Genomic DNA, 12,697 nt, shown 5'->3' on the forward strand with positions numbered 1-12,697 from the left:
TTGCATAAATCATCCAAGTCAAGTCACATGCTGATCTTCGCCATTCCCGGTGGATCATCCTTGGCATCCCACGAGCATCGCATCTTCTGCCCCAGTCAGATCACAGTCTCGTTGGACCATCGGAACACTCGCGTTCAATCACGCCGATCAGTGCACCCATCCACGTCAATAGCGTGGGTTTCAACCGGAATTCGCTAACATTGGCCCAGTTTCCCCTCATCCACCCACAATTGGACAGTGCACGCCCGGAATAAGGGTTTTCGGAAATCTTAATGCTCTATATTCCCCCGGGGAAAAGATCTTTCTGACTTCTTCCTTCCTGTCACAACTATTCCTACGCGCCTTGAGTCGCCAATTCTCTCTCTTTAACTTCCCCTAATCCCGATGCCGGGGCGGCGTTAATAACTCATGTCTGATCCGATCCGACAAGATGCCGTTGGCGGCTCCTCGCCGGCTACCACCGAGGAGGACCCTGTTCCGGTCAAGGAGACATCCCCGGTCGCAAAATCGCGAAAGTTGCCCGGATGGCTGGACCATTTTAATGCGCGCGATCTGAAAGTCCTATTCCGATGCTCCATGGCCGCCTGGGTCGCATCGCTACTGATCTTCATCAATTCGTCTCTGAAGACTATCGGGACCGCAACCTTTTTCGCGACGTGAGTTGTACACAATGTAGCATGGCTGTGCGACGATCGCGACACGATCAGCTGATTCAATTCTTATGCTTAGACTCGTTCTTTTCATGGTTCCTCCGTCAGGAATCGTGTTCATCTTTATTTTGGGAGCCTTCACCCTCATCCTCGGCATGGCTCTTGGCTGGGCCTGGGGTGTCATCGCGATGAAGGCTGCTCTGGCTGCCCGCCCGGCTGCTGAGACTAATGCTCAGCTACAGGCCCTAGGTCAAGAGGCCTATTCCATATCTAATACAACTGGCCAGCCTCTTGCATCTGTACAGCAGGTTCTGGTTTACGAAGGCCGGATGTTGGATGTCCGTGTGACAGTCATCTATTTTTCTCTGATATGTCTGATGGTCTATCTCCTTGTGAGTTGCCATCTTTCGCCAACTAAAACAAATTTAAATGGATGAATCTCAGTTTGCTGACCCCCCATCGCACAGGCACGCCTGCGAGCTCAAAATCCCAAGTTTGTCTTGCTCCAGATTTTTGGAACAATTAGCATGGATGTCTTCTTGACCGTGGGACCACTGCTCCCTTCATTCACCGGCACTATTCCCAAAGTCTTGGTTGAACCCGCGGCCATTGGAATCGGTATTGGCCTGGTTTCTTCGATCTTGTTCTTTCCCAAGTCCACTTCCGCTGCCGTTCTGGAGGACATGGAAGGTATCGTGCGGCTACTGAAGGGCCCCACTGATGTCACATATGCCAGTTTACTGGAGGGTGACCCCCTGGATCTGAAAAGCTTGCAAAAGCTGAAGATGAAAACCATTGCTGCTTATAAGAAGATGGAGCCTTCACTGGCCTTTTTGCAGCTTGACTTCTCTGTTGGCCGCTGGAACGCGGACGATGTGAAGAGCCTGAAGGAGCCATTGCGACAAGCCTTGTTGAGTAGTCTCTCACTATTGGAAATACATATCGCTCGCTTGGGAGGGAAAGCAAAGGTTGAAAAGCTAAATTCTCTCACGCTAGACCGTCCGTCATCGTCGGAATCGGAGAAGAGCGAGAAGCAGCGACCTCGAGAGATCGGTATGCGCCAGCTCATGGAAAATGTCAACTTGATCAAGACCCTGCGAAGCCCAGAACATGAGTCTATGCGCATGGATATGCTCGAGGCGATTCGGCCTCCAACCAAAAAGATCCTGCCCGTTTGCCAGGAGGCGAGCACTGTTATCGCGGATTGTATATATGCCGTCAATTCTGCACGCTGGTTTGGAAAGCCTTCTCAGAAACGCATGGACGAACTCTGTGAGCGCAGCGCTTCTATATTGGAGACATTGCAGGGACTCCGGTCGACTTTTGCTTCCGAGACTACTGAACGGCTCCTCGATACATATGCAGAAATCTTCGGCGAGGATGGCCGTTTGAAAGACACCGGCGATGAAACCATGCGCCGAGGCCAGGGTATTATGATGGGAATGAGTTTTGAAGAACAAGTTCTAAGCATGGTCGACGGCTGGGAAAAGGTGCTCGCACAGCTCGTGGCTCTGATGAAAGAACGCCAAAAGGTCCGTATTTGGCTCCCACGCGGTCTACGCTATGCGGTCAACTGGGTCTTCCACAAGAAAGCCATTGCTCCTGTTCAAGCTGCGCAATCGCCTTATCCCGACCCCGACGTCGTTGAAGCGCAGATCAATGCCGCCCAGCAGAGTCTGCGTATCAGCCGAGGTTATAAAGTCAAACAACGCAGTGGACTTGGAAAGGCTATACTGGGCACTTACCATTGGCTTATTTGCCCTGAGGGTATGTACGCGCTGCGTATGGTGATTGTCACTATCGCTTGTGGAATCCCCGCCGTTATTCCCAGCAGCGCGGGCTTCTACTATCGCGAGAAGGGCCTGTGGGCGCTCATCATGGCTCAAACTAGTGTCGTTATTTACATGTCTGATTTTTCACTCTCATTTGTCTCCCGTGCCATCGGAACTGTTGTTGGTGGTCTTGCGGGCCTGGTAGCATGGTATATTGGCTCGGGCAATGGGGATGGAAACCCCTACGGCTTAGCTGCGGTGATGGCTGTTGTGCTTACGTTGCTAATGTGGGGACGTTTGTTTGCGCCACTGGTCTTGTTGCAGGCGACCATGATGTGCGGCGCGACCTGCATTCTGGTCGTTGGCTACAGCTACGACGATACGTGAGTTACCTGCTCTGGAATGACCGAGAGTATGACTAACTAAATCCTAGACACATTCCTTCCTACGGTAATCCTGGCTGGGGATACAACGTTTTCTGGAGGCGACTTGTGCTCGTGTTGGTGGGAGCTACTGCCGCTCTGATCGTGCAAATCTTCCCGCGGCCACCCTCAGCAGCACGTCACATCTGCAAATCGCTATCCAATGCACTCCGATCCCTGTCCGACCACTATGCCTTGCTGCTCTCATGCTGGGGCCAGCCCGACCGCGAAGAAGGACTCGTCGCCGAGCAACTTGCCCTTGACCTTGCCCAGACCCTGACATCTCTCGATGGGCCCGTTGCCTTGCTGCGTTTGGAATTTTCTAGCTCACACTTTGACAGCGACTGCCTCGCTCATGTCAAAGCACTGTGCCAAGAACTGAATCAACACATCGGTCGCCTATTGTTCCTCTCGTCATCGTTACCCGAGAAATTCCAAACCCGACTTGCCCACCACGCTGGTCTCCTCGACCATCGCAATGTCGGCGATATCATGGCTGTTCTCGGCGTGGTCGAGCAAGCTTTAAAGACCGGAGATCCTCTCCCCGAAGTTCTTCCCACTCCATTACTGAAACGTTGCTTCGAGTTTTGGAAGGCCCACCAGGTTGAGATTGCGTTGAGTAAGGAATTGATCCGGGATGAAAACTATCGCCGGTTCTGCGTGGCAGTCAGTTCTTACCTGAAGTTCCTGGGTGCGGTGGATGATCTGGTGCTCGTGATGAAGGGCACCCTTGGCGAGTCGCACATTGTCAGCCGAGAACTGCTGCATGATCTTGCTGTATAATGTATATTATAATCACTTTCTACTCCTTTCATACAATTGAGAATTCGCTTCAACAATTCCTACACATCTTCAGATACTCTCCAATACAATCAACCTTAAAAAAGATTCCCCAAGTCGTTTATCAAAGCTAAGCGCACCGCCCAATTGCAGGGAGTCGAAGTTGTTGACAGCCTTATCTACAGCCAATGGGGGTGTTATATGGAGATGGCATGTTGACACTAGAGGCGCAGGGACCAGTATTTCAAGAGATGCCAGGCGCTTAAAAAGCTTAAATTAAAGGATGTATGAGTATAGAGGGAGTCTGCTTTTGAAGATTCCCATTTTGCGATGGATGGGATAGTCCGAGTCTGCACCATACTCGGCAGTCAAGTATCCCCGCACGGCCGAACGGAACAAACGACGAAATGCCCTTGATAAAACTCATGACATTGAGAGCATGCATGAATAGCAACGTTTAAATGGCGTTTCGATGAACCAAAGTCAATCAAGTGACTACATTCCAACATTTATCTACCAATTCCCCTTATAGTACTATGCTAAAAGTGCATTCATCGGAATCCCCCGATGTCTCCAACTTGAACTCCGCACGCATTTCCTTCTCCGCACGAACTTTTTCTCCTCGTCCCAAATCGCACTAGCGCAACGCCCTTTGCATCGCTGCATTCCGTGCATTTATTTTCTCTTCTTTCGAGACATCGCGTGCTAAACCGCCTGTTTCCGAGCTCTTGGCCTTCCCAGCGTATTTAAAATTCTTAATTATGTCTGCTTCGCGTCTATCCCGCCTCCCGACGTGGGTTAGCCACTGGCTCGGCTACCGCGCCGAACCCGTGAAGCCACTCCCACCATACCAAGTCGCCGCCTGGTCTTTTATCGCGGCATTTTGTGGTCTCTCGGTGGTACAGGCTCTATTTAATTATTCAGAATACTTCACATCGCGCCATGTACCTCTGATCATTGCCTCATATGTAAGTTGAACTCCCGTCGCCACTCCCCATCCCTCCGAGTCGGCCTTTGTTGGATAGACATCGCCACCACTTGACGTATACTTCAACTTCCAACATGAATTTCAATATATAGTTTCAATCACTAATGATAGACACTAGGGTGCATCGGCAGTCCTCTGCTTCGGCGCAATCGAAAGCCCCCTCGCGCAACCCCGTGCCTTAATATTCGGCCACTTCTTCAGCGCCCTAATCGGAATCTGCATAACAAAGCTATTCAGCCTCATGCCCGACGAAGCCCGCTTCCAATCGCTGCGCTGGCTCGCCGCATCCCTCTCAACCGCGACGGCTATAGTCGTCATGCAGCTGACCGGAACCACCCACCCCCCTGCCGGTGCAACCGCGCTACTCCCCGCCACGAACGACGAGGTCTGGAACCTGTCTTGGTACTACCTGCCTGTGGTCCTGCTCTCCTCGACTCTGCTTATGGCATGCGCGCTGCTGTTGAATAATTTGCATCGTCGGTACCCTGTCTTTTGGATTGCACCGGCCCCACCGAAGGCTGCGGCTCCTGCGCCTGTGTCTGCGCCGACCCCTTCGCCCCAGAAGGGGGATGCGGGTTCTTCGCAGGAAAAGTTGCCGAAGGGGTCTGTTTGAATTGGTTGTCTCTTGGGCAATCGGTTGGTTGGTCGTTAAGTCGTGCTTTGAACCCGGAACTTATTGGACGGATGTCTCCGGTACCTAGAAGGGCTAGGACTGTCGTCGTGCTGCAAGTTGGTTGCACCCTGCATTTGCCACATTCCATCGACCGTGATGTGCGACATGCGGAACTTGGATGTAATTTTGATCATAATCTCGATATACCCACTACATATAGCGTGCTTTAATGATATATACGAAAAGGGGTGGAAAGGGAAATTAATGAATTTCAACATGAAAAAAGAAAACTTCTGGATTCGCTCACAATTAGCTCCCCGAACAAAATCCCAAGACTAATATGCCCATAAACATTAACTCCAGTATGCAAAAAAGAAAGCTACAACCTTTGGAATCATACATGATACCACCCATAGGGATGCAAAATCTGCATCTCATTTATAACGCAATAGGACCCAGGCTCCCTATTCTCCTTAGATAACGCGACCCAACGGGAAATTCGTGATCGAACAATTCTTTCCTTTATCCATGCCAGACTCGTCCATCGACGGAGTCGGTTCTCCCACAAACCCTGCAAAATCCTTCGCGGGGTAAGCCAGTTCACGACCGGATTCACGGCTACATACGCCGGGCCGGAATAGCCCACCCGCACGAGCGGGTTGAGATAAATACCTTTCTGTTTCGAGAGAGGGTTATCCGCATGGATCAGGCAGCATTCAGAGCCTTCGAGGTGGGATTCTGCGAGGGAGTCGGCGATTCCACGGAATTGGAGGGGTTTGGATGCGGTAAAGGGTGCGGCGGGCATTGCAACTTTCTCTCGTTAAATGGGATGAGAAGGCAAGACTTGACTTGACTTACCGATGCCATTCCAGCAGCTCGTCACTGGAACTGGGGACATGTTTTTCATGGCGTAGCGAGACACCGGATCTTGGAAGAATGGCCAAGTTGACATGACAGCTTCATGGCCACTCGCGTCGCGGAGAGCAAAGGTATCGTAGTATTTGGGTGGTTTGGAGAAATCGAGTGAGCAAGCTGCGGCGTAGTTTCCATCGTTTGTGCTGAGTAACTCGAACACGTCGTTTGGCTGAATCCAAGTTAGCTTGAAGAGCTTGATGCGTGATAGAATTGAAGAGTACTTACGGTGAAAATGACATCGTTGAGGAAGAGAACCTTGTCGAAAGTGATTCCCTGCGCTGCAAGTTCCTGGAGAGGCTTCAAGCTCAGATTCCGAATATGGGATAGATAGGGGATTCGTCGCAGCTCTTTGTTCCCCGAGGGTGTGGCAATCCAACCATGATCTCCCGGTGGGGCAGCGATCTCATCTTGATGTGTGACGGGCGATAAAGTGATGTTGCGGGGGATCTGCATGCGAGCCAATTCCTGATCCAGTTCTACCAAGGCACCCTTGGTATTATCATAGCTGCCGCTCTCATAAATGCTGATGTAGATGTTGTCAGGACCGAGCTTCCAGGCAAGATCGATCAATGTCTGGCTCCAATGGCTGCGCATGATGTGTTCATTGTTCCAGTTGATGCTGGCGATGTAGATTCGTTCTTTTTGGCGGGGTTTCTCGCGATAGCTGTGGTCATGGTCGGTCTCGGAGATGCTGCGGAGAATGAGATGGAGCTCGATTAGATTCCAGAGGGCGAAGATGATAAATAGGGATCGGAGGAGGCGGTTGCGGACCAGCACTCGGCGAAAGGTACGAGGGTAAGGATTGAGTTTGATCATAAGGAACGGACGCCGGAAGGCAAGAATAATGAAAGATTGAGGGGCATGCTGGGTGAGAAGCGACGTGAACGTGAATACGCGTCTAGATGGGAACGCTGCCAAGATCGATGTGGGCTAGGAAAGGGTGATGAATCTAGGGGTGAAGTGTGTGGTGTGTTTGTGTTTGTCTCGTTCATACTTGAGGGTACGAGTACGAGTAGTCTACGAGTTCGTCTAGTACACCATATCAAGCTCAGCCTCCCCAGTTGAACTAGGCAGATGTATTTGGCACACACTATTATTAATTTAGACAAAAAGGGGGAGATATTACCAAAAGTCCAAGAGTCCAAGTCCAAGATCACGGGCCGCGTCACCCCAGCAGCAATGGACAAGTCAACACGGCCACAATCCACCAGCCCATCCGTGTAGTACCGATTCGCTTTGTCGCGCTTGAACTGCTAGTTTCGCTGGAGCTACTCGAACTCGTGGTGCTTGCTCCACTTTGAACCCAAGGCTGACTAGGCAGCGTGTCGTTGCTCTCGCTCTCCTCCGTCGCACTGAGTAGCTGGTTCTCCAGCTGTGCGCACTCCAATCGGTCCGAGCTCTTGGAGATACTATTCGTCACGGAGATGGGCAGGTCGAACACAGTATAGTAGTCGGTTCCATTCCAGCGGAAGGACTGGTGCATCGAGATGTTATACGCGCCTCGGGCCGAGTCGCCATCCCCGTCCCCGGCGCCAACCAAACATTCGGGCCACACCCAATTAACATGCTTCACTGTGGAAGATGGTTCGAGCTCGAGCACTGGGCCAACATAGCTCGAGTTATTCGAGGGCTCCGTACCATTGGAGATGGTGAAGTTGTGCGACAGGGATTCCGACGTTAGGAACAGAGTGATGTTGTGGAAGAGCGTGTCGGCATTGGGCTGTGTCGATGGTGGCCACGGCAGCTGGCCATTTCCAGACACGTCAATTGCAACTTGAAGGCTATCTGCTCTGGTCAGTCGCGTGGATATTTTTTTTTCCCAGGGGGTGTTGGGGTCGGCTTGCCTCCGCCGAGCGGCGTATTGGGCTGTGGGGCATCCACAATGGCGAGGCCCGGAGTGTACACTTGCCCATTGAGAATGGTGAAGTTGCCCATGATGGAGACGTGAGGCAGCAGGCGATGATGGTGAAAGTTCGATTCTGGACACCTCGAAATTTGAGAGAAACTGTTCAACCTCGCGATTCTCCATCGAGTTCATCGATGTCGGGTGGCGCCAAGGGTCTCATCTCCGACGCCTCCGTCCCTTCCTTAGCGTTTCGGGTTTAATCAATATCACCCGGCATTCATTTCGCCTGTTGTTAGCGTAGGGTCCGTACGGCGCTCGATAAGCGCAGCGTGGTCAGTACGAGTAGTTGCATATCGGGGTATTGAAGCCGGTAGAAAAGGGTAGGTATAGTATAGTGGCACAGCAAATGGTTTCCCCCTTCCTAATAGCAAACTAGTACTAACTACCTAGGTACATGATGCTGGAAATCGGTTAAAGTACGAACGAGAGGGAGAGCTATTATTTGGACCACCCTTCTTACTAATTGGTCCACATTTTTGCCACTTGGAGAATTATCGTAGATCAAATTTTAATAATATTTGATGAAGATCAGGACCAGAGGTGTTAAAGGACGTCGGATACCCAGAAATCTAAAAGCAAGGCAGAATCAAGTGCAACCGCAAATTTAGATCCAAAATTAGCTAAGCAAGAGCAAACGCAAAGACTAAGGAGGAGCAAATGCAAAAACAAAAAAAAAAATATAGCAGGAGAAACGAATGGAAGATGAAAAAAAGATGAAAGAAAATGTCGAAGAAGACAAGAGGAAAGGGAAACCGAAAGCAATGGATGTGTGGAGGCCGTTTCCTAGAACAACTTCCTTAGACGAGCAGTCATTCCCCATTGTAAGCTTGGCCGGATGGCAGTTTGTACTGGCCCATCCAAGTATCCTCTGCTTTCACGGTATCCTCCTGGATGTGCCGCGCGGTCACCGCGAAGCGTAGGCCCCCATCCGGCACTACCTTGTGCTAATAGAGAGTCAGAAAAACGCCTATTTTGTCCCCCAAAAAATAAATGAAACCAACCTCGTAGTACTTCTGCAGGCCTTCGCCGTTCATCACGACCATGTGACCATGGTGGAGTTCCATTTTTAAAATTGGTGCGGCATCCTCGGCGGATTTTAGGATCTTCCACCGTTCTTCATCGTATTCGGGTTCAGTGAGGAAACCTTGATCATATCTGTCCTTCAGAGCTTTCCTCTGGTCGTAGTTCTGGCAGCCATCCAGAACAGGATCATCTTTTGTCAAGGTCGGGGCGCCATTCTTAGATTGGCGCAGCCCGACGAAATATTTCTTCTTCATCCTAAGAAACATAGTGGAACTACCACCCAGAGATAAGGTGGCCACGGTGGGCCCCAGGTCATCTTCGCCATCATCATGGTACTGGGTAGAGATTAGCAAGCGACTAAACCAAGAGAAAAGAAGCGGTATGTATGCTCACGCCCATGTCCATGTTTGTCACGTAACACACAAGCAAGAGTTCGTTGGGTTTCTGATACTCCATATTGGACTCCGCCACTATCTTCTCAGTCGCCCAAACCAGGCGACTATGGGCAACGAGAACATCCTGATGGGTGTCGCTAAATGACTTGGACTGCGTAGAGACGACAAATTTGTATGGGAGACCCTAGCATATCATTAGTAAAGAACGAATTCGAAATCTGCAGGATGTCTTACGATGTTCACAAGGAAATGCCCCGTCATCAGGCCTTTGACTGCACATTGGGTTAACCGGGTACTATGATTTTCCAAGAAGAGGAAAAATACCTGGTGCGTGTGTAAGACGCTCTCGCCGGAGACCGAGATCGAGTTCTTGGAAGCGTTGGAATAGAAAATTTGGTCCCCGATCCTTAGCATTGATAGCCAGGTTTGACACAATATGATCAACTGTGCCAATGTTGCCGCCTGCAATTGAGTACCTGAGTCTCACGTATGGTGCCATTGACACTCTATCAATGTCAGGTCCACTGGTATTTGGGGCAAATCGAGGTTGGTTGTAAAATGACTCCAAGCCCCCACGGGGCATCGTGGTTCCCTTGCCTGAGATTTTGCGTCGTCCCAGCGGTCCGGGCAAGCTATCAGGTGGTGCAATCACGTTTTCAAAAGGAATAGCTGGGCCTTCGACGTTCACAGTGAATGGGCAACCTAGTTCGTTGCTCCGAGGTTTTGGTGGGACGTAGTGCTGCACTGTACAATTCCAACCCTTCCAGAAAACGCGGGGGAGGCACTTTCTGCAGTTCGGACAGATAAAGCCTCGACGAGCCTGATCTCCGACTCTGTATCCAAGGCGGTTGTCGTCTGTAATGACTGGGGGAAGAGGAACAAGAGTTGGGCTTTCTGGCAGGTTGGCGACGTCCCAGAAAAATCGATGAGATAGGAACACTGGGTCATACTCCAGCTCTGTGGTCGGTGGTCCATTGATAAATTCCCAGAAACGAGGGCAATCTTCGTTCAAGCATGCCCAGACTCCCTTGAAAATCCGGCAGGATTCATGACTGCATGCATGACAGATCATAGCGTCGGGGCGGGTATGGAAGTCTCGGTTTGCGGGTGGTTCAGGTGAACCTTTTGCCGCCCACCAGCTTTTACTGGTGAGGTCGATTTTTTGAAGACGCATCATGTAGCCAATAAAGGCCCCAATTCTTTCGGGCCAGACGTGGGTGACGACAAAAAAGTCCATAACATTGTAGCGGTGCGGGAGTGAGCGGCCGATCTCTTTATTGCGGTCACCTATATCGTCTGTTAGCGAGATAAATAAATCATGTCTGTCGGTTGCGAAATCAAAAGTACCAATTATGACCCCTACGGGCTGGTGGTTCAAGAGACTCTTCTTCACGCTTGCGTTCGATCCCGAGCTCAATGTCTGGTTCTGCTTGAGGACTAGATTACCCTTCGAGTCTTTTCCATACCCGCCAGATCTGTCGATATATGAACATTAGCTTGAGCTAGCAATTGAGGTGGGAAGTTGATCGTAAACGTACAGGCGTGTGATGATAATCTCTTCATCGACGTAGGAACGCCCCCCCACCGCATTCATCAATCAGCAGCCCAAGGAAGCCCTTATCTTTACTCGAGTAAATGCCTGATTGGTAATTCCTAAACCATACGATTGTCTCACAGAGGTCAGGACGAGTCTGAGCATCGGTTAGTGCTTGAATTCGGTCAAATGAATTCTGGAAGAAGTTGAAAACATGCCTGCGCCCATGCTGGTGGCTCCCCCGCGCACTTAGATTCGTCTTCCGATTCCGCTTTTTGCTTTCTTGGGAGATCGTCTAAAGATAAAGTTAAATTTCTCATACCTACATCATCGAAATAAGAGATAAGCAGTGCTCACTTTGGTCAAATTCATCATTGCTTTTCCGCTTGAGAGGAGCGTTCTTGATGTTCGTAACAGAGTCCATAGTATTGGATGAGGTGAGGAGGCGAGGGGATGGAACGAGGAGATGAGACGAGGAGATGAAACGTGATGAGTGAGAGTGGTGGGGAGGCTAATGAGGGGAGCTGCTGTGTAGGTATGGACCTCAAAATCATGAAAAGAAGGTAGGTGAGCGAGAAGTAAGTGATAAGTAGGAGGATTTAGAGAAGAATGGAGGTGACTCGGGATAGTTGCTTGGGGGAGTCGACTCGGAAACAGTGAAGGCCTAACACAGGGCTGGCAGTGGAAGCGGAAGTTTGAAGAAGGTCCAAGTGGATCGAGTCTGCCTGGAAAGGACGAGTTCAAAAGATGCGAGCGTGACCAAGCCAGCGGACGTAAATAAATAAATGCGAATATCTCTATAAGATTAAAGAAACTCTCCATCCAACCTGATAGTCCTATAAGCCGAGGCGATTAATATAAATACGGGCCTTGAATTCCTAGTATAGACCAAACATTGAGTTGAGGATCAAATGGCAGAAAAGAGTAAGCTATCTATACGAAAGGAATCCTGGACTTTTTTAAGAGCTAGAGTCGAAAGGTGCCTGGGAGAATATTCCCATGGACGCATTAAGGCGACTTGACGCTGTCTTTGGAAAGCTGCAGTAGGTGGGAAAAATATCAGAGAGTGACTCAGCTGCTCTAATAAACCGCTTTCAACGTATAATACGGAACTTTAGAAGAAAGACGCTATATCACTCTGGTGGCTGCGGCCTGGAAATGCTTGATGCCCGAGGTCCTACCTTATGATCTCCGGGAGCACGCTGTTACCTAGCAGCAAATTCAACAACATAGCGTCTTCGTGTGGACAGGCAGCGAAGGCCTGGTTGTCGGTTGATTGAGTAGCATTGAAGTCGAATTGGATATTGGATTGGCGGAGATTTGCACCCATATCAACGCCCTGTTATCTCATTATCCGACCATTCCAAATGCATGGCATTGTTAAGCGGACAGCCGTCAAGGTCATTGAAGAAATTATTTGCTCTGCGCTGCTTGGAGCTCGAGCCTTTAGCGATTCAATATGAGATGGGTGATTCTCCGGATAGGCGCAAGGAATGACTGAGAATCTGATAACCACTGGCCAGGGAGAAGGAGAGAGAGATAATCGGATGCATTGAGAAAGGACGAAGCTATTTAAATTCTGGGAATGAGGCCGGTGAGAAACAAACTGTCGCAAAAAGTCAATGGCATCTCTGTGACAATCAAACAATTATATCGTAGTTGTTCTTGCCTTGGGACCGAATTATCGTTGGCTTCCAAT

The 12,697-nt window shown here is 50.1% G+C and overlaps 5 protein-coding genes across 5 annotated transcripts; 2 read left to right on the forward strand and 3 right to left on the reverse strand.

The window, feature by feature from the left end:
- Window positions 1-408: 408 nt before the first annotated feature.
- On the forward strand, window positions 409-3,627 carry N7481_005291 (uncharacterized protein; the record flags this gene model as incomplete). The annotated part of the gene is made up of 4 exons (XM_057264510.1): window positions 409-656; window positions 730-1,042; window positions 1,118-2,805; window positions 2,856-3,627. 4 exons carry the CDS (start codon window positions 409-411, stop codon window positions 3,625-3,627), a joined length of 3,021 nt encoding a protein of 1,006 aa, XP_057122230.1.
- Window positions 3,628-4,385: 758 nt separating this feature from the next.
- On the forward strand, window positions 4,386-5,225 carry N7481_005292 (HPP family protein; the record flags this gene model as incomplete). The annotated part of the gene is made up of 2 exons (XM_057264511.1): window positions 4,386-4,592; window positions 4,731-5,225. The coding sequence occupies 2 exons, from the start codon at window positions 4,386-4,388 to the stop codon at window positions 5,223-5,225; spliced, it is 702 nt and encodes a 233-aa protein (XP_057122231.1).
- An 820-nt stretch (window positions 5,226-6,045) lies between these two features.
- On the reverse strand, window positions 6,046-6,956 carry N7481_005293 (glycosyltransferase family 69 protein; the record flags this gene model as incomplete). The annotated part of the gene is made up of 2 exons (XM_057264512.1): window positions 6,046-6,309; window positions 6,366-6,956. 2 exons carry the CDS (start codon window positions 6,954-6,956, stop codon window positions 6,046-6,048), a joined length of 855 nt encoding a protein of 284 aa, XP_057122232.1.
- A 349-nt stretch (window positions 6,957-7,305) lies between these two features.
- On the reverse strand, window positions 7,306-8,178 carry N7481_005294 (uncharacterized protein; the record flags this gene model as incomplete). Its single annotated transcript, XM_057264513.1, has 1 exon — window positions 7,306-8,178. One exon carries the CDS (start codon window positions 8,176-8,178, stop codon window positions 7,306-7,308), a length of 873 nt encoding a protein of 290 aa, XP_057122233.1.
- A 677-nt stretch (window positions 8,179-8,855) lies between these two features.
- Window positions 8,856-11,422, reverse strand: N7481_005295 (uncharacterized protein; the record flags this gene model as incomplete). Its single annotated transcript, XM_057264514.1, has 8 exons — window positions 8,856-8,990; window positions 9,048-9,404; window positions 9,463-9,648; window positions 9,699-9,736; window positions 9,789-10,751; window positions 10,812-10,939; window positions 11,248-11,293; window positions 11,356-11,422. The coding sequence occupies 8 exons, from the start codon at window positions 11,420-11,422 to the stop codon at window positions 8,856-8,858; spliced, it is 1,920 nt and encodes a 639-aa protein (XP_057122234.1).
- Between the last annotated feature and the right edge of the window lie 1,275 nt (window positions 11,423-12,697).

This window comes from Penicillium waksmanii (assembly GCF_028829765.1).
Source record: "Penicillium waksmanii strain IBT 27052 chromosome Unknown utg000005l:1.0-5232799.0:1.0-5237142.0, whole genome shotgun sequence".
Classification (NCBI taxonomy): Eukaryota; Fungi; Ascomycota; class Eurotiomycetes; order Eurotiales; family Aspergillaceae; genus Penicillium; species Penicillium waksmanii.